The sequence below is a fragment of the Sphaeramia orbicularis genome, chromosome 15, assembly GCF_902148855.1.
Source record: "Sphaeramia orbicularis chromosome 15, fSphaOr1.1, whole genome shotgun sequence".
In the NCBI taxonomy this organism is placed as follows: Eukaryota; Metazoa; Chordata; class Actinopteri; order Kurtiformes; family Apogonidae; genus Sphaeramia; species Sphaeramia orbicularis.
The window spans coordinates 23865105-23885992 of NC_043971.1; the positions used below are offsets into that span (position 1 = coordinate 23865105).

Here is a 20888-nt window from a genome sequence, read left to right on the forward strand (position 1 = left end):
CACTTGATACACACAGGAGTTAGTACTTGATTGCATAACCATTGTTTGGGATGATTTTTGATGGTCTAATAATTTTTTCCACGACTGTATATTGTATATTGGGGTGAATTTTATCCAGTGGAGGGTATGTTTCTGAATGGAAATATGTTTAACCCATAAAGACCACGTGCTACTTTTGTGATTTTTTCTCTAGATTTAACCTTTCTTAAGTGATTTATCTCCAGTTATTATAATATTATCCTCTGTCTGTTTATGTTTTTTGGTGAAAATCAGGTATTCCCTATATTTAATTCACTTATGTAAATGTTCATAAAAACTCAGATTAAAGTAGAGGGTTATTAAATCAGAAACAGAGAAAACTGAAGAAAAAGTGTCTTTTTCTGCAAAGATATCAATAACTGAACACCAAACTAGTGTTTCCATCTGCTGTCATTTATCAAACTCCATGGGTTTCACTGGTGAATCAATGTTGTAGAAGATGCCATTATTTCCACGTTCACTACAGAGCCTCTGAACATCCAAATGGGTCATATCTGATGACCATGAAAAGATGACAAACTGTATTTTAAACTAATTATTTACATGTATAGATAGGATTAGTGGATCAACAATTATTCAGCATCTTAGATCAGTAGATGCTTTTGGTCACTGGTGGTTGTTTGGGTCTTTATGGTTTAATCTGAATATATATGAATTATATCTAATAATACAATAATACATTTTGGTTATATAATGTAAATACTGTTCGAACGAGTTTATTCTAATTTGGTATAGGCCTATTATGTTCATTGTTCTGTCTTGAAGTCTAAGGACATAATGTTATTATGTTAAGTTATTTGATGATGAGAAATGGGGGTGGGATTAAATAAGTTTTTCTTCTTCCCATTCCTTTTCAAGTATAAATGAATGATTTTGGAATTTTTGAACTTGCACGTATTCTGTAAAAGCTCGAAAAAAGAAAAAAAAAGAATAATAGAGGTGAGACATAATATAATATTAGCAAAAGACAAAAACTGAAAGGCTTCAATACTTCACTAAAAATAAACAAAGCAATGCACTACAGTAGAATAACAGGTAAATTTTACCTGTTGGTGGTTCTAGTCTTAAATAAATAGCCCTAAACAGTCCTAAGACTAGTGAGTACTGTATTGTGTGTTGCTGTATTTAAGTAGTGTTAATGCTGATTGGCAGCAACTGTACTGAAATCCATTTATAATGTCTGTCAGCACTTAACTTGCAGGAGTTTGTATAATGTGATATTTTGCTACCAAGAAGAAATAAGAGCGTGACAAACTCAAACAGCGACGAATAGCTCTGAGTGAGCTGTTGGATGTAGATGCCCATTGTGCAGCAAGTCTGTTTTTCACAAGCTTCACAGATGCTTTTCTTAAGCAATTAGAAATCTTTTATGCTGTTAGGAGACGTGCAAATATGTTTTCCCTTCATTATGTAACATTAACTGTGGCAAATTAACTAGCAATTAACCTCAATCTAGTGGGAAAGAAAAATGTGAACTTAGCGTTTATGTCTACAGTTGTGATTATATTTGTTTTTCTGCTTCTCTGGCTAAATACTGCAAAAATGTTCTACAAAGATTTTTAACAGAAACAACAAAAAGCCACACCGTTAAATCCTCAAGAAACCTGTAAGTACATTTAACAGGAGGTGATTAATAGTTCAAAAGTTCACCATCAGATCTTGTCAAATTGCCCACCCTTAGCTACATCTTTTAAGTTCATAAATGAAGAGGTCAGTTTTAGATTGTTCCACTCCCTGATAAGCTCCTTGTCTTTTTGTGACTGGTTAGTGTTCCCTCATCATCCAACCAAATCCTGATTTCCAAAACTAGTGGAGTCAAACCCAAGTCAGACACGTGAGCCAGTCACACCACAGCAGAAAAAAAAAAAAGGAAGACGAGGAGCAGGGTTGGCGTGAAACAAAGAGGAGGAAAAAGGAAGTAGTCGACAGGCTGGATAAACAGAGGAGGAGGGAGCAAGAGGAGAGGCAATTTGGCAAAAGGGATAGGAAGGAGTTAGATAAGGGTTTGATTTGTTGAGAGGACAGAGGGATTATAAGTGGTGAGGAGAGAGGAGATAAGGATAGCAGTGCTTCAGGAGAAGGCACATGTTAAAAGAGCAGGAGAAAGTGGTGAAGAAGTTGGAGGAAACCACAGTCACTGCAGAGAAGCAGCGAGAGTAGAAGAAAGGGTGCAGGAGAGGAAAGCCGGAGGCAGACAGGCTGGCAGAGGAGAGCCTCCATGCTCACGTGGCGCGATGGAACCGAATCCGACAGCCGTCTGCACTTATTACCAGAAACGGAACAATAGCGAATTAGGTGCATTACCGTGGCTGCTTTCCTCTGAGCCCACGTCACATTGAGCTGGAGGAATTACCATCACTTCAAATGCAAACTATATCACAGATTAACTGAAGGTCTGACAGAAATCAAGTTGTTTTTTTTTTTTTCCATCCAAGCTCGCTCCACTGTTACCTCATAGCCTATGGATCAAAGAGCCTCAACTTAGGGGCACATCATCTTCGCCCCTCTATTAATAGAGATCGCAGCTTTTTGCCATTTCAACCCAGAGTCAGGAATTTCTTTCGCACTATTTATTAATCTCTTTGATGTGATTTTTAAAAAATCTACACTTGCAGGAAAGTGTTACATGAATATGTAATAAACCACGTGCCAGCTTAAAGAGTATAGAGTCTATGAACAAAGCAAGACAAGATAACAACAGTCAGACTGGACAAGAGGGAAAGAGGAGTCTTCATTGAAGTTGAAATGAGCTGACAACAACGAGTGTAAAGACAGCATTGAGCTCCATGTGCTAACACAGAGGTTAAGACTCCTGACCCGCACATATAAACACACATACACATAGGTATTATAGTACATAAACACAAACAGCATGAAGTGGAACATGACTGAGCAATCAGTGAAGTCATGAAGGGTGAACTTACGATGGCTTGCATGTTCAATAGAAATCTTTTTATCTGTTTGAACAAGAGAAAAACAAGAGAAGACGAAGAAAGAAAACAACTTAAAATGGATGGACTAGACTTTATGCAAATGAAAGATAACATCATTCAAAGCAGAAATGAGGAGGTAAACAATTGCTCATCAATATGAAAACAAAAATGCAAACAAATAAAGCTAACTGAAAAGAAGAAAACATTTTTTATGTTAAAAAAACAACCTCCATCCCATATGTTTGAGGATGAGTGGTAATGAAAAATGGATGTGTTAGTCAGTTAGTTCAGCACTTGTATATATCTGGTTATTTAATGTCTCAATTCCATATTATTGATGCATACATACATATATTTATAATATATACATAAAATGACTTTGAAGGAGAATATGAACATTTGCATGAAAGAATTAAAGAGAGTTTTCAAAATAAAACATACTGATGTGATACAAAAGGACAGACACTGTAGATTGAATAACCATGTTTTCATCTTTTTCTACATTTTACAAGGTACGTGAGTTGTCATTTCTTTGCCCTTTGAATAAAACTTCTCCCAATGGACACATTCTTTTAAAAAAACAAACAAACAAAAAACGGCCATATGGATCACCAGTGAATTATTTGATGAGTCTCGAAAATATCTTTTAGTATTGTACTACTTACTCCGAGTCTCTCAAGCATCATCAAAACACCAAATGCTCTCCCAGACTAATCACTGTACATTCATCAGCAAATAAAATCTACCTTAGATGGGAGCTAAGATGGTGGTTTGTGGTGTCTCAAAGCATTGCACATTTATGACTGGGGTATTAGTGGGCCCTCAGTGGGATTAACAATAAATAAGACATTAGGCATAGCTTCCCTTTTTTTGATTGCCAGAGAACACAAATGTGACCAAAGAATAAGCAAATTAACATGCTAAGAAAATGACTAAATCATCCAGAAACCTTTAATTTGCCAAGTGACACATTTAGAGACTTTTTCAGTACAGTGCTTCTCATCTTCCCCCTCTGTCAAAACCACTTGAGCACATGTTCTTGTGATGGCCTCCTGAGCACGCTACACACTGTACAGCCAAATCAGACAGTCTATTTGTCTAATGCAGTTACTCCATTGATGCCTGTTTACATCAGAATGAGTGTGTGATTCTAAAAGAGTTGAAGTGCAGTATCGGCTTGACAGAGTATGCATATCATCCCCAGTGGTACATGTATTCATGATGTTTGTCCGTGCGCTCTGCCCTCTTGGTTTTTATCTCGTCTATGTGTTTTAAATGTGTACTTAAATATATTTCACTGCCTTTGTGAATGCGAGTCTCTAAGATTCTAATGCGCTGTCAGCTGGATTCCTCCCAGATCATCACGGGCTGCACATTGGGTGTCAGTGTGAGTCTGACTCACTCTCATATGCTCTTCCCTGTGCTAATTTTTCGACTTGGCTGTGTTATGCTCGCTTCCCACTCCATGTGCTCTTTTAGCCTGCTCTTGCTCCGTCTCTCTTTCTTCCTCTCTCCATCTGTGCTTTTTAGATGTGGATCACTTGCCTTTCTCTCTTTGTGAACCAAACTGTTCCCTCATGAAACATCTGTCTGAGATTTAGCAGTTTTACCTTTCATGTTTCTTTCCACTTCATTCACACCCTCATCATGCTGCTGCTATGGCAAAACACCTTGGGAATACTGTTATGTAGAATGTAGCTTTGAAATGCAATACACCTTAGAAAACTTTGAACTGTGAGCAGAGGAATCATAACCCAAATAAATCACTTTCATCAATTTAGCATGCACCTGATCTAGCAGACATGAGGTTTGCCAACTGACCACTGTGAGTACCGCAAAGACCACCTTATTGCACAAATTATAAATACTGCAGTTAACAGATGGTTGTTCACTAGTTAGTTAGTCAAAGAGTAACTAATGACATGTGACAGTGTTATAATTAAATGATTCTGTGACATGTAATGAGAAACTACTGGATGTGATCAAATTAATGTTATTAATCAACATGTTTATATGTTAGTTATTACAATGGTCTTTTGCAGTGATCAGTTTATGCAGAGTATAAAACAGCCAACCACACAAAGATGAACGTGTCATTACCTTTCACCACTACAGACTTCTGGTTTCATTGATAGAAAAGTTCTCTACTATTACTGTACAATACTGGTTTCTATATATTTTTAATGACTTTTTTTATTGTCCATCTTAAGACATACTTTAAAAGAAATGGAGTTACATATAATAAGTTAGGCCTCATTTACACAAAGAAATGCAGAGGTTTTGTTTACATTCTGGCCTCCTGTTTACACAGAAATCTTGTTTTAGATTATCTAGAACGGAAACTTTTGAATATGGCCTCCGGAGTGGAATTTTTCTCAAATTCAACAGCCATTGTTGATGTGTCAACAATTAAGTTGGAGTTTTCAGTGAAAATGGTGCATGTGCATTACACTTTCATTAAAACTGCCATGCATGAACTGGATGACAACAATAACGGCTGGGTGTACTTCTACCCAACAGGTAAAAGGAAATACTTTTATATTTTTGAGTGAAATATGTATTAATGTGTAAACAAGACTTTATTGTACTTAGACAAAGTAATTTAAATAATTATATTACTTATTGTACTTTTAACTCTGTATCTCATATTCTGTTATCTATGACATTTCAATTCTGCCTAGAGTACCTGGTCAGACTGCTCTAAATAGCACAGAATTCATCAAAAAGTGTTTAAATATAGCTTCATATTGAATTTAATGTATGTATACATTCGGCCAAGAAATGCAGGAACAGGCCATATATTTACCGCACTGTGACATTTAACCATCTCCCAGTTCAAATACATTGATCCAGTCACTCACTGCGTGTACACAGGCCCTCGGTGCAGTTTTTGCTCTCCATCATGCTGCCGCTGCAGTGCTTGCCTCCGTTCCTGGGTGGGGGAGCCTGACACTCACGGCTGCGCCAGTGGGTGCACTCTGTCCCACAGGCTGACCACTTTGCCCACTCTGTCCAGCCTCCGTCCACTGGAATGAGCAAATGGAGATGTGAGTCATTGCAAAACTAACCATCTGCTAAATGCTCACAACTCTTCAGGGAAGAGTTAATGTAGACTAAAACTAAAACTATTAGTGTAAAGATAGCTAATTAAATGAAACAAAAATGGCATGAAAATGGAACAAAAACTACAAAGAACTGTGCAAAACAAAGCAGAAGTGCAAGTAAAAGAATTTTTGTTTTGTTCTCCATGATTTGCTCTTTTGTTGCTATAAAATAACTTTTAAAACATAAATATAATAATCAGTAGTAAAGTTGTTTGGCATTCCAGTTCAGCAAGTTGGACATTCTGTGTATTTTTTGGAAAATTACTTTGGATTGTGATGTGGTCTTGACTCACAGAGAATAACAACAGGTGCAAGAATTACGTTTATCAGTAAATCAGACAGCACTGCGATCCTAATTAAATTAATTTCCATGAAGGAAATGAGATATTCTCTGAATGAAAAAACAAGACGAGGACTAAATGCTATTAATTTGTGGTCATTTGAAGTTATTTTAAGCTTAAAAGATGTGAACAATGCGGGTTCCTCTCAAGTTAAACCTTGAAGAAGAACTGCTGCTGAAGCACAGTATCCTGTGCAGTTTTAAAAGTTAATTCTGGGGCTTCCTGTGAAATGGCCCATTTGGGAAATTTCTTGATTTTCCAGTACATTACTACTTTACCAGAAGATGTTATAAATAATTGAGATGAGTACGTCATTTCTACCTGGGCAGAGTGTGGTGCAGGTCACTCTCTGAACGGGTGGGCCCTCACAGAAGGCTCCTCCATTGAGTGGTGCAGGATTAGTGCAGCTGCGCGTTCGTCGCTGCCAGCCTTGCCCACATCGAGCATTACAGTCGGACCATTCAGTCCAAGAAGACCAACCTCCACTCACTGACAAACAGACAGATCATCCCAAAAGTTTAATTAGAAATAGAAAAAAGTGTAACAGCAACAAAACATTTGAGAGGTGAGAGGGTGGAAGACGAGGAGGTACGAATGTGTTACCATAAACGATGAGAGTAGCGGTACTGCTACGTCTTTTGGCCACCACATTACGAGCCACACAGGTGTAGTTAGCAGTATCTGACAGCCTGGCCTGTTTGATTATTAGATCATGGTCAATGGTGATCAAGAAGTTGGAGTCCTGTGATGGGTCAATGACATCTTCATTCTTCAACCAGTCCACCTACAGAGACACATACACGTGCAAAAGCCAGGATTTAGAGAAAAACTAAAACCTTTGTACTTTCAATTAGTTGTTACTAATTATGCAGTTCCACTACATAACATTTCAAAATAAGACATTTTACAAATAGGCAGGTGTATATGCGTAAACATGTGCCAGCATGGCCCGTACAGGTCCGCTCAGTAAACACTGTGAACCTGCAGGGTATTAAACCATCACAAGGAGCTTGTACCCTACATGTGGTAGTGATCAAACACTCTTATTCTTGGATTTATGTTTGTTTTGCTCTGGAACCAAACAATGTTGTGTGTCTTTTGATCAAAATTTTGCTTGATTTTTGTCTCCTTACAAAGGAGTGAAGAATTATGAAGATTAGAGTTATTATTTTGCATTTTACATATAAAATTTCATTTGATTTCTCTCCTGTGATCACATAACATAGGCTTTTACAACTGTACTCTATGTACTTTAAAGTAAGTTATAAAAACAGCCAATGAAACACCATGTTTATTGTTTTAAATAAAATAAAAATTAATTAATAATGAATCTTTTATAGAACATTCTTCTACTTTGGTTTTATGAAAGGAATAAGTTGCATGCTGTACAGATATTGCAGAACAGCTTAGATGTAAGACCAACAACTGCTGGGTGATAACAGTGGGGTGAAAAAAGGTATGAGGTACCTCAGCAGCCGGCATGCCCTCTGGGGGGCGACACTGCAGCAGCACTTCTTGCTCTAGTCGCACCTCTCGGCCCAGTGGCTCCTGCTCGAAGTTCTTCCTCAGATCTACAGAGGACAACACAGATGCAGTCAGCAGTTTGTCAAGATCTTCCAGATGACGGCAGAGTGACACTAAGTTTATCTCAGTCATGGTGGCTGTTATGGAAACACACGCAAATGAACACACATACCAAACAAAGCCCCCAAAAGTGTCTGTCACCCTGTCTTTTTGGTAAATTCATACTCTCGTAAACACGGAAACTGCCAATCACCCTGGAGCACACACATTACCAAGGGGGAATAAGATGGAGTGCTGCAGCATGCAAATTTGCATATGCACTTAAGCTGACACATGTGACAAGTAAAAAGCTGAAAACATTTGCCCTTCTGCTGTCTCCGTCTTCCTTCTGTTACACAGGCACACGCATAAACCTGGTGTTCTGTTGAAATAGAAATTGAGGAATAACAACAGATCCATAATTATGTAATCTTGGGCCACAGGACATTTCAGAAAACTGTATTTTTTTCAATATTGAAAACTATTTAACTCTATATATGGCAGAAATGACCATTCTAAATCATTGTGTTTTTACCCAGATAAGCTGTAAACAGCATCTGTTCTTCAAATCCTGCATGATGTACATCCCCTTAAGTTATCAAATAATAGGATACATTACAATCAGTTTTTCCTTATGAGAAGTTATGTCAAACTTTTGTCATTACTTTGTGTTATTACTAATTTGTTGCCTGTTGTTTTATTTTTAGTTTATTGTTATCGCTGATCTTTTAACTTGTTTTTCATTATGGTATGGTGTGTGCTGCTGACCTCTTGGCCAGGTCACCCTTGTAAAAGAGATCTCGATTTCAATGGGACTTTATCCGGTTAAATAAAAGTTAAGGACCTGACCATACGAAGATGGCTTCGGTCGTATCTGCAAAAGTTTTGTACCGGATAGGCCTTTCATCCACACAAAACCAGCGTTCTCAGTCAACGAAACTGCAGCTTTTTGAAACTGGGTCCCAGAGTTGATAAATATGAAAATTCCAGTTTTGCATGTTCATCTGTATGACCAAACTGCAACTTTTCTAAAATGATGATGTCATAGCCCCACCTCTCTAACCTTTCACCCCAGAAGCAAGACGCCACTTCACAACAACAACAATGGCGGACTACAGAGTTGTGCTTGTGCTATAACAGCTATTGTGCTTATTGAAAATATTGAAACAAAATCTTCTGCTACTCTTTCATTACAACGAGCAACAAACAACCATAGCTAACAATATTCACTACATGCTCTTGGATCTACTGTGGAGAAGGGCAACCAGGAGGAAATATTGGATCAGCCCCAGTAGAACCAAGTAAGCTTTATGCGCATGCTCCACGTCTTCTTTTCTGTTTTTTTGCGAGAGCATTACAACGCCACATACATGCCTGGCATTTGTACTACATTGTTTTTAGTTGTTTTCAGTGATTTCATGTGGATGCAGATATTTCCTGAAATATATTTTTGAATTTTATTTTTATATTTTTCTACTTTTTTGAAAACGACAAAGAAAATGTTCGGATAGGAAAAGATGTTTCGTGTGGACATGGCTTAAATTAAAAAAATCTATCCAATGTACTGTAAGGAATTGTAGATGAGTTTTTCATCCCTCAGTACATATTTTGGCTTTGTGTGGCCAACAATAACCTGTACAGCAGTAGAAACTAATTTGTTCATCAAGCATTTTCTTTTATTGTTCATTTTTCTCCCCCTTTTGTGTGTTTGTCTGTTTTTGTATATGTGTGCTCATGTTGGACATTGAGCACTGCAACACAGATGTATATTTGAACTGACCATGAGTGTGTTGCTCTCCTGACAAGTGCTGTTTTCACAGCTTTAAAAAAAATAAATAAATAAAACAGACAAAAAGAGGCATTTACATGCAATGCGAACGTAGGCCCGGTTGCTCTTAGTGGTGCCAGCTGAGCTCCATGCCACACACTGACACCAGTAGTCCTCCAGCCCAAACAACTCCTCCACCTGCGTCCTTGACACTGAAATGTCCACCTCCCTAATCACCAAACCTGTGCAGAGAGAAAGACAGAGAGAGGTAGAGACGGATTAGTGGGGCGTATTTTTCACAGCGCATATAAATAATGCATTGGACGCAGGCCAAATGCAGTTAACATGCCCATAAAACCCTATAGGAGCTAATGGATTATGTAGTTGGAAATGATGTTTGTAATTGAGTATGATGTTTATACCTGTGAAATACAAGACAGCATTTAACCTTTACCCTGTCCACTAACACAGCTACTGCTAGTGCCAGGTTGGAGTTGATTCAACCTGTGAGCTGTCTATTGCCTTTCCGCCAGCTACAGCCACTGCAGAGCAAATATTTCATCACAGTATTACCTATACTCATTGTAATGTAGGCCTCTAGTTTCCCCCACTATTAAAAAAAAGGTATATATAGGTTAATTCTCCTGTCAGTGCCCTTGACCACGGTACTGATGAAGATCTGGACTTGGTCCCCGAGTGCCTTCAGTGGCAGCTCACTGCTGATGTGTTCTAACTGCTAATGCTGGGTGCTGTGTGTGTATCTTGATGGGGAAAATGCAGTGACTGAATTGCCCTACAGCGATAATACAGTGAATTAACCATAACATTACATTAGAAGAAATCACACCTATATTAACAAGAGTTACCAAGTCATATTTATAGTTACCTCATACTGTGCTGAGAAGAGCCTTACCTTGGCTACTTCATGTTTTTACATTATGTTAGGGTAGACAGGTAGTCTCCTTCATAGAGTCCGCACACTGAAGCTGTAGTTTTAATTAGTCTTTGGATTACAAAGACTAGACACTACTTTTGCTTTGTTTTCTTTTTTTTTTTTTTTTTAATAAATGGCAGTCATCATCTTGTTCACCCCTAATATAAGTGGTTATAGATCCTGATCTGGAACCAGTTTTCCTGGTTTGAGATTATGCACTGGTGCAGATCTGGCCCTGGAACTGCCATGGTGGGAAAGAGGTAATTATGTGTATGCGTGTAGAGCTGTGTTTACAGTACACCTCTTGTATGTGGGTGCAGTTATTACCTGTGATCTGGTCCAAGCTCTCTCTTGTAATATGATCGTTTTGATTGACCCATTCTCCATTACATTTGAAGTAGATCTGTGTCGCTGGTGACGCTCGGCAGCGTAACTGGACCGGCCGGTTTTTCACAATAAAAGCGTCTTCCGGCTCAAGCAGGAATTCTGGTAGAGGCTCCGCTGGCGCTGATGGATATGAATCAGGGAGGGTCTCGGTCTCACTGTAGTCACTGCTCTCTAAAACACAACAACAGACACACATGATCACACATGGCGGTCCTACCAAATGATCATATCACAGTGGTTTTAACCCATAGAGACCCAGTGCTATTTTGGTAGCTTTTCCCAAATGTTTTCATTTTTTTTTTAAATGCTTTACTTTTCTTAAGTGATTTATTACCATTTATTCTAATATTATGCTCAGTATTTTGCATTCTTTAGTGAAAATCCGGTGTTTTCCTATATTTAATATACTGGTCATGTAGATGTCCATAAAAGCTCAAATTAAAGTTGAGGGTTACTATATCAAAAACAGAGAAAACGTAAGAAAAGTATCTTTTTCAGTAAAATATATCATTAACTGATCATTAAAATACAAGTGTGTCCATCCACTGTCATTGATCCAACTCTATGGGTTTTACTGGTGAATCAATGTTGTAGAAGATGAAGGTGTTTCCATGTTCACTATGGAGCCTCTGAACATCCAAATGGGTCATATCTGATGACCATGAAAAGATGACAAACTGCATTTTATACCAATTACTTACATATATTGATAGAATTAGTGGATCAACAGGTATTAAACTTTTTATATCAGTAAATAATTTTGGTCACCAGTGGATTTTTGGGTCTTTATGGGTTAATCACAACCATAATAAGTCACTTGAATAACAATCTTCCCTCCCACTTTAAAAATGTAGTATTTACTAGTAGACACAGACTTCTTCAAAAAATCCAGCATGACCTTTTACAAATTCTGACCTTGACAGTAATTTGCCAGGAATCTTTTGCAGACATTGACAATAAAGGCAGGGAATGATAGGACTGGAAAAATGTTGCCAGACACATTGTATCACAGATCTGTAGTCCACATTAGCACCATTTGCCATATGGTGCCGTGTAAGAGACTACACAGCTCTACTGGATACATTTCTCTATTATTAAATGCTCTTTGAAGTTATCATGTGAAGTTTGGAAACAGGAGAAGGACAACATAATGACAGGATTTCTGCAAATCACTGAAATGAGATTTTGTGTATCATGATAAAAAATTAGGATCAAGTTAACTGTCTTTAAAGCTCGAGTCGAAAAGCATCTGTCTTACTGGAGCCATACTCAAGCAGCTGAAGCAGAAATCTGGTCTGGCTGGCCTATTCTCTGACCTCAATGTTGAGGCAGTAAGAAAGAAGCAAAATGACAAGTTTCTCCCTTGGGGATCAATAAGCTATCGAATACCTGGAGGAAGTGTGTGTGTATGGGTATGTGTGTGTCATAGCTTGCCTTGTGTGTCTCAATCTAGCTCCAGGGCATGTGTGAACAAAACTGTCAGCACATTTTTTTCTGTATACATTAAGGCAACGCTGTTACTGTAGACACGAAGACATTGAAGGTGGTGACAGTTGCACTGTAAATAGATGGGCACGGTGACATTTTCTTTCCACTATATTTGCAGTAATCTGGACAATGCAGTCCTCCCTCTCTCTCTGGATAGTCCATGCCTCTCAGTTGGGAGGAGAACTGCTGACCTTCCACGGCCAGGTCCTGTTGATCGCACATTATCCCTTGACATTTTCGATGTGACACATCCCTCCTGGCAATGCTGCCAAGAGCTTCTCCTCACAGGAGGACAGTGTTTTGACCCCTTCACTCTGACTTGTTACGTCAATAATGACAGGTAGAGCCCAGGCTGTATATCAATGCTGCTGTTATTGGCTACTTCTGCTTTTCCACAGCAGCACTTCCATAAATTAAGATGTACTGAAAACTTTATCACTATAATAATAGCTTATAAAGGTGGCCTCTGGCCCGTGAAGAATTATCTGCTTCATGTACCTTAATACATACTATACAGCCTATAAAGCAGCAAGTTTTAACATCTTCTAACTTAAAGCCCACTTCAGAATTTTACAGGATTTCTCACAATGTCTTTCACTAATAAATAAGAAAAACCCCATAAAAGGACAAAACATGAAAAAAAAAATCAGCTGAGCTGTAAATGTATAATAGCTAGAATAAATATCCTGCTCATCACTGTGAATTCTTTAACACATTTAGATATAAAAATAACAACCATTGTAAAAAATATATTGTAACCATTTGGTGCTACATCTAGCTTCACAGCCTACCTCAGGTGACACTCTGAGGCTACTATAAAGCATACAGATATACCTATAGGTTTTAAATAAAACAAAAGTCACTTCAAAATGCAGGCAAAAGGCTGAATGCGATTTTTATTCATATGTGACTCATATAGAGTTGAGTCTTCAACCACCTTAAGCTTTATTGTTTTTGCAGGATTAAAATGAGCATACATATTTATTTGTCATTCTCTTTTCTTAAGATGCAACAAAAAAATACAGGAACTATGTGCACAGCTTTTAAAGACACACAAAAAACTGAACTAAATGGGTTGTAAAGGTTAAAGTAACTGTAAAGTCACACAGTTAGTGTTACCCCCTGACCCCATCTGACCTGGCATAAAGCGTCAGAAAATCATATCGATAAATCAATAAATCTCATATTGACTGAACAAAAGGGTTAAACACATATTAAGAGCAAAGCAAGGTCATAATAAATACTACCGATGCACATGCAGATCAGGACAGTTTCAAGACAAATGAAACAAATAAAATCAGATTTAAGGTGTGAATGCAGTGTAAATGAACATGTGTCAAAGATTAACAAGCAGATTGTTAGAATCATTTTCTGACTTTCTCTTAAATTAATCCAGGTTCTTATAAATTATTAATGGGTCTGAATTTCCAATATAAAACCTTGCTCGTCTCACAGATATAATTTAGATTCAATATGAGCTAAATGGAAGAATGGAGCAGAGTGCAAGAAATTGACAGGGTCTGTTCCAGTCAGAAGTCAGAAAAGTACAGGCACAACCTGCTACAACACACACAGAGCCAGACTTCTACACAGGAATACCTCATACGCATTGTGCTTTTCCTACAAAGCAGTCTCACAGCACTACAGTTCTTAAATCTCCTTAATACATACTGAAGAAAGAGGTATGAGGCAGCTGCTTTCATACAATGGAAGCTAAACCAGCAGCATTCGGTTTTCAAAATGTATCAAGCCCAGCCTGATCAGTTATTCCACAGCCAGGGAACAAGAGAAACTACTTAGGAAGATACCATCTTCTATTTTAGGAGAGTGAGTGCTTCCTCACCCCTCCTTCCCCCAGACAGATTCAGCTCTGAGACATCAGGAAAAAACTAAGAGGAAAATTGAGGCTAGGGTAGCAAGTTGTGGAAGTATTTAAACCAAAGCCAGTAGTATTCCAGGGGAAGAGGAAGCCATCTGCAGGTATAAGGGCAGCACCATCTCTTAAGCCCAACTTCAGATAGAGTTGAGGGGCTGGTCTGGATGAAGAGGCTGCCCACGGCTCAAAGGCTGATGGTTCTGTGGCTACAGGACAGACAGAAAGGGCAGCAGCTGCTCCAGGCTCAACAGCCATCCAGGATGGACCCGTCATCCTCAATCTGTCTCTGCTTGTTTCTCGTCTGTCTCTTGCATCTTTCCCCAGTGAATCATTTACAAAGAACTTACGGACTACAGACATCCACAATACTGTGACCCTGAACTGAACCATCACAACTGTACTCTGCAACCTCCACCCCACATCCACCCAACTGCTGAGCAAGAAAAGTGCAATTGCTTACTCTGAATGTCTTATAGTTATTGTAATGAAAAATGCATCAAGAGAGGATGCAAACCATGTGAGTGTACAAGAACTGTATGTCAAGACAGTGCAACAGTCATCAACTTACACTTTCACATTCCCTGTTTTTTAAGACTTCCACCTATAAACAAACATGAAATGTTAGGAGAGGACAATGTGCTTGAGTTTCCCCTCATCGTATTTTGTAGTATGTTTCACAATAAAAGTTTTGTCCAGTAAAATTCTAGAGGGTCTTTAATTTGAAAACAGGAGGTGTTGTTTCATTAGCAGCATTGCTTTACAGATCAAACACTGAATTTCATTAAATGTTAAGGTACATATAGGAAAAACTAAACGATTACAGATTTTCACTCAGTCAGGCCAAGTTCCATAAAGACTGATGTCTTACTTGGTAAGTCATTCTTCTCATGCATTCACAGATGAATGGGAGTGAAATCCTGTTAGCACCTACTTTCTGTTAGCACGCAGGATAATTATTAATCACGTTTCCTCAAAGTTTCAAAAGAATAATTGACAGCCACACCTTACCAGCATGTGACTTGAACCTGATGCAAAACAACAGCCCAAAAACTGACATCCAAACTTACTGTGACTTTCAACAGTGTATCAGAGATTTACAGAACACCAATTAACATACACTTGTTTCTGCTGCCAGGTTGAGCTTAATGGTGTGTACATGAAATGTCACTTACATGCACTCCATTAAGGATGTAGCGCAACACAGCTAATAAAAAAGTAACTTACAGTCGCCTACCGACAATCAAAGTTAATAAACTTAAAGTGATTCTTAAGCATGAACATGAATCACACTCATCTTCATTCTTTCACAATCCCCTCCTCTCTCTCCTCACATCCCTCTGCTCTCCTCTTACTAAGCTGTCGCCTACAGTCTTTCAGACTTTGAATTCTCTGTCAATAACCAATTGTGTTGCCCCTCCCCACCCCTCACCCCCGCTCTTTCTCTTTGTCCAGCATTGATCGCTCAGTGTTCAAACATCGGCTGAAAAACACAGCCTGTCATTCTTAGCCACGATGAAAGAGAGCACGGAGGGAAAGAAGAGGAAGGGAGAGGAAGAATGGCAGAAGAGACAGACAAACCTAGATAGACAGTTCACATGGAGACAGAATGGGAGGAGAGCCTTGTGTATTTGGATAAACCTCTCTGAGCGCAGAATGTGTGTGTTCTGGGGCCTGCCGAGTGGCACAGTTTAATTAAAACACTTTTGGATGACAGAGGTAGAAGGAAGACAGACAGACAGCTTCTTTTTCTCTCTCTCTTCGTCTCTCTGGGATAATGGAGCTGGGGGTTTAAAGTGGAACCTGTGTTTTTGGGCCAGCATACAAACATCCATCAGAGCTCAGCAGCCAGCAATTTGTGTGGAATGGAGGAGCCTTAAAAACAAGAACTCCTCGCCATGCAGCACAGCATGTCTTTTATTACTCTAATGACAGACAGCAGACAGCTAGGAAGCAAACACAGGCTTCTGGGTATTCTTTTCCAGTGCACACAAGGGCAGAAACACACACACACACACAAACAAGATGACAACCTATGCTTATACAGTGTGTTTTCACTCACTCTTATTCATATATTCTTGTTCATGTAAAAGTCACACAGTGTAACTGAATAGCGTGCCTTCCTTTGGTTACTGTGGTTGAACTTTACAACTGTTAACCGAGACTTTGTTCACATTGGAATGAATGGATATTCAGCAAAAATGAACATTTTCCTCATTGTTTGTGTTTCTCATCCACATGCAAATGGTGTTTCAGGTTTTTTAAACAGACTTTTTCTTTAACGCCTCCTGAAGTGCATGCCTTAAAAAATGTAGGTTGGAAAAAACTTTGGGTCACAATTTGATTCACATATGCCCATCGCTGCTTTGTGAGATGAGAATGTACCTGAAAATGTGGATATATATGCTGCCTACAGGTTTCTTCATGTATGGTTAACAAAAGCATATTTATGTATTTAGAACTTTACTTTCACTGCTGCACCACTTTGCGGACACACAAAAGCATCTGCATCTGTTGAGCATCAGAGTAAATTTTTTAAGGACAAACAAACAAATGTTTCCCATCTTGTTTCTTAAATTTTTATATTTTCTGGCATGTTTACTCCTTCGTGACTGAAAACTTCTTTGAAAATTTTTTGGCTTGTGGACCAAATAAAGTTGAGGAAAACATTTCTGGAAGTGGTCACCAGTCAAAACAAGTCATTAATTAATAGAGAAATTAACCAAACAAAATGAGTCAGACATGAAAACAACTAGAAACAGCTCTTATCTGCAGTTTTTTGCATTAAAATAGACTCATGGTCATAATGTTTTTACTGGTTCTTGTAATAGTGTTGATATAAGCTGGCATTTTTGTGTTCTAGTGTGTATAGAGATACTTAGAGAAAAGAAGGTTGTGTGAAGAGAATTTTGCTTTGAATAGAGGAGAAAGCCTGAGGAGTGACAGTAGTGGAACGAGGCCACATTAGAAGGCAAGACAGCATGAGAGAAGAGAGAAAGCAAATTTGGACAAAGGTGGGAAGATAGGGAGATAGGAAGGCTGGCCAAAGACAGGTCAAGAGACACTATTAGACAAGTGGAAAGGAGAGAAAAGATGGAGCGCACACAAAGCACACAATCACATACAGAGAGCCGGTGTTGGACTGTGATAATAACTAGCAAGGAAAATGAATCACAGCAATGTCTGTCTTTGTCTCAGCCTGACTGGGAAACTGCCCTCTGTCTTTTCTCCACCCTCTCTTTTCTCCTTCCTCTCATTCTCTCACACACATATGGACGACTGTAATTTTCTTAGCCCGAGCGCCTCTAGCCAGAGTGGAGACTAAAGCGCCTGTACTTTATCATTACCTTTACAGAGTTAGTCATTACTGTCCCCTCCAGTGCCCTCACTATCCCAACACTGAATTCAGAAGAAAGAGAGCAAGTAAGAATAAAGTGTAGGACGATAAATACTTTAAAGAGGCAAAAAAAAGCAAAGAGACGATACAAAAGAGAAGGGGTCAGGTTATGTTTGGCAAGATCAGGAACCTCTTTTATTCCCTAAGTTGTGTCTATGGGCGTCCTATGAGGAAACAAACAAACAAGTAACACCATATCTTCCTTCCCTTCCGTTTTCCAGTTTGGTGCCTGACATTGGAGTGCTTTTCTTCTCGCCCTCCTTTGACTCCAGTTCTTTTTCTATCCTGCCTGCTATATTCAAAGCACTATGTGCAGCTCCAGTCGACTTCAAATGACATCCTACAGCCTAAAATGCAAACACACAAGAAGAGAAAGAACTATAGCCCACAGCTACGATTCAGCTCCCTGAGCCTACAAACGACAGACAGCTGTGAGGACAGAAATCCAAATATGAAAACACTGCTGGTGACAGATGAAACAAGGCCAATAACTAGAGTGATCAGCAGCCATTATGTAAGATTGACGGGTTGACCATATCCATAATCCTCATCCAATCTACCTCATTATCATCATTCTTGTGTGGAAGCCCCGAGGAAGAATCACACAATCCACGCACACATGCACACACACATACGCAAAGGCAGGTCAAAAGAGACAGAGATGGATGGAGGGAGACTGTCTCTCCTTGCCTTCCTTAAAGGACAATTACATTGAGTGATTGATATTCAGACTGACCTCATCCTCATCAGCCTGAAAACAACTCACTACAGGAGAAGAGCTGAAACCAGTGCAGAGGGAAAAGATGAAGTGAAGAGACGTGAGGACTGGAAAAAGCAAGTGTGGCGATTTAGATGGAAGGCTTGATGGAAAATCACTAAATGTGTGAGGTGGACTGTGTGTGTGTACTTGAATGTATGTGTGTGTGCATGTGTGTGTGTGTTGGCATCAGGCTGGACACAAGGCATCATGAGTGTAGGTTAGAGCGACACAGCATCACTTCTCACATCAACAAAGGCAGACGGAGTGTGAGGAGTCATGCAGTTCACCCATCTGACTGAACACGTACACACACACACTTGTAGCGAGAGCGGCCCTTCTGAGCACAGACGGGGGGAAAATTGGTCATCTTTTAATAGGAAAACGTTGTTAATTCACCAGTGACCGACAGACACACTGTTATTTTCATTTCATCATTTCAGCTGTGAGGCAACAGGAGGCAGGATGCACAATTTGACATCCTGCCTGAGTGACATGGATCTGACTCCGTATGAACTCTAATAAAGCCTTCGACACGTTGGCCTTGAAAGTTCTTGTTTGGGTATTTTGATACCACCACCTAGATGAGTACCTGTGGTGGCTCCACATGGCTCTGCCGCCTGTTTCTTTGTACTCACCGTGCTGACTCTATAACTAACAGACTTCATCTCTGAGACATGTAGACACACATATTCCTCCTCAGGTCCTCCATGATTCTTTCTTTAGCTTTCTCTTGCTAGTAGAGTAATAACTTTAACTCTAGCTAGAAATAACTCATATTGATTTTAATGAAAAGTCCTGCAGATTGACTGAAAAAAAACAACAGTCTTGTATGAAAGGAAAAACACTGCCATTTAGCGAAGTGATACAAAGAGTGTGTTCACTGAAGCAACAGCTCCAGAGAACGAGGAAAAGCTCCTGCTTGATTTAGAACAAAGATGCTTTCAAGCATTTTTGATGCTGTACGATTGTATTATAACATGTAGAATCTTCACAGTATTTCAAAAGAAAGCTGATAAATCTTTAAATTCCTTTATGTGCAACATTTCTTCTCTCCTCAGTAAAGGTAATAACTACTAGTTGGTCATTGATCTTCATTGAGTCTATGCTTTGGTCATGACAAGAAAAAGACATGTAAGAGTTTTTCTACTATTTAAGTACATCATAAAACTTTTAAAGACCTATAACTATTTTGTGGCAACTTCCACATGAACGTTTCTCTACATTTAACCTTTCCTAAGTGATGTATCATCATTTACTATAATACTATTCTCTGCATTTTTCAGGTACTTTCCTATATTTCATTTGCTGACCATGTAAAGTAAGTAAATTCAAATGCTATTATATCAAGGCAGAGAAAACTGAGGGAAAAGTGACTCTCAGCAAAATATATCACTCACTGACCATAAAAACAAGTGTCTATAACCACAGCCATTTGTCATCCTACATGGGTTTTAATGGTGAATCAATGTTGCGGGAAATGACAGCCTTTCCATGTTCACTATGGAGCATCTGAACGTCCAAACGAGACACATTTGATGCTGCGAAAAAAGTGAGAAACTGCCTTTTACCTGAATTATTTAACTGTATTGAGACAACTAGTGGTGAACAAGCTATCAAATATATTAGATCAGTAGATGCTTTTGGTTGCCAGTGGCTGTTTATGTCTTTGAGGGTTAAATAATGATTGCATAAAGGCCAACTAAGCGTCACATACATATGCATTACCTTGTAAATGCAAGTCAGATAAATATATGTTCTTGCATGTTTAGGTTGTAAGCTACATCTTGCTGAAGGCTCATTATAGGAGTGGAAATGTCACACCTCTTATTGGTTCCAACATGTTAATATAGACCAGTGGTTCTCAGTCTTTTTCTCTTGGGCCCCCCTTTGGAGAACGAAAAATCTCCAGGCCCCCCTCAACCCCAACAACATTGTAACAGTGGTGCAATTATAACTTTTATTGAAAGAAACATCAATATAGTAACAATAGTTGTTGTTGTGCAAATTAAAAATAACTTATATTTTTGCTTGAACAATACAAATAACCTCAACAAAACTGCTCACTGTGACAATATGTTTCCAAATAAAAATAGGAAATGCACAATCATCTTACAACTATGACAATAAAGTTACTTTTTTTTAGAGTAACACACAAATTTTGGTAACAAAGATGAACATTTTAACAATATCAGTGGCTGCTATGAGCCCGTTCACATGCATATCTCAAACATTAAAGTGCAAACTGTACAAACTGTGAACAAACAGAAACATTGCACATTTTTCTTTTCCAGTTATATCCTT

General features: G+C 38.7%; 1 protein-coding gene across 2 annotated transcripts in view; it reads right to left on the minus strand.

Annotated features, from left to right (window-relative positions):
- Positions 1-20888, minus strand: part of unc5b (unc-5 netrin receptor B) — a 65244-nt gene that overhangs the window by 14801 nt on the left and 29555 nt on the right. The window contains exons 2-8 of one of the 2 annotated variants that reach the window (XM_030156853.1): positions 11010-11240; positions 9847-9990; positions 7885-7988; positions 7021-7201; positions 6739-6906; positions 5834-5998; positions 2964-2996 (exon numbers count right to left, since the gene is read on the minus strand). In XM_030156853.1, coding sequence (XP_030012713.1) covers positions 2964-2996; positions 5834-5998; positions 6739-6906; positions 7021-7201; positions 7885-7988; positions 9847-9990; positions 11010-11240 — 1026 coding nt within the window. The remainder of the gene's footprint in view (positions 1-2963; positions 2997-5833; positions 5999-6738; positions 6907-7020; positions 7202-7884; positions 7989-9846; positions 9991-11009; positions 11241-20888) is intronic. The other variant, XM_030156854.1, reaches the window with a different exon arrangement.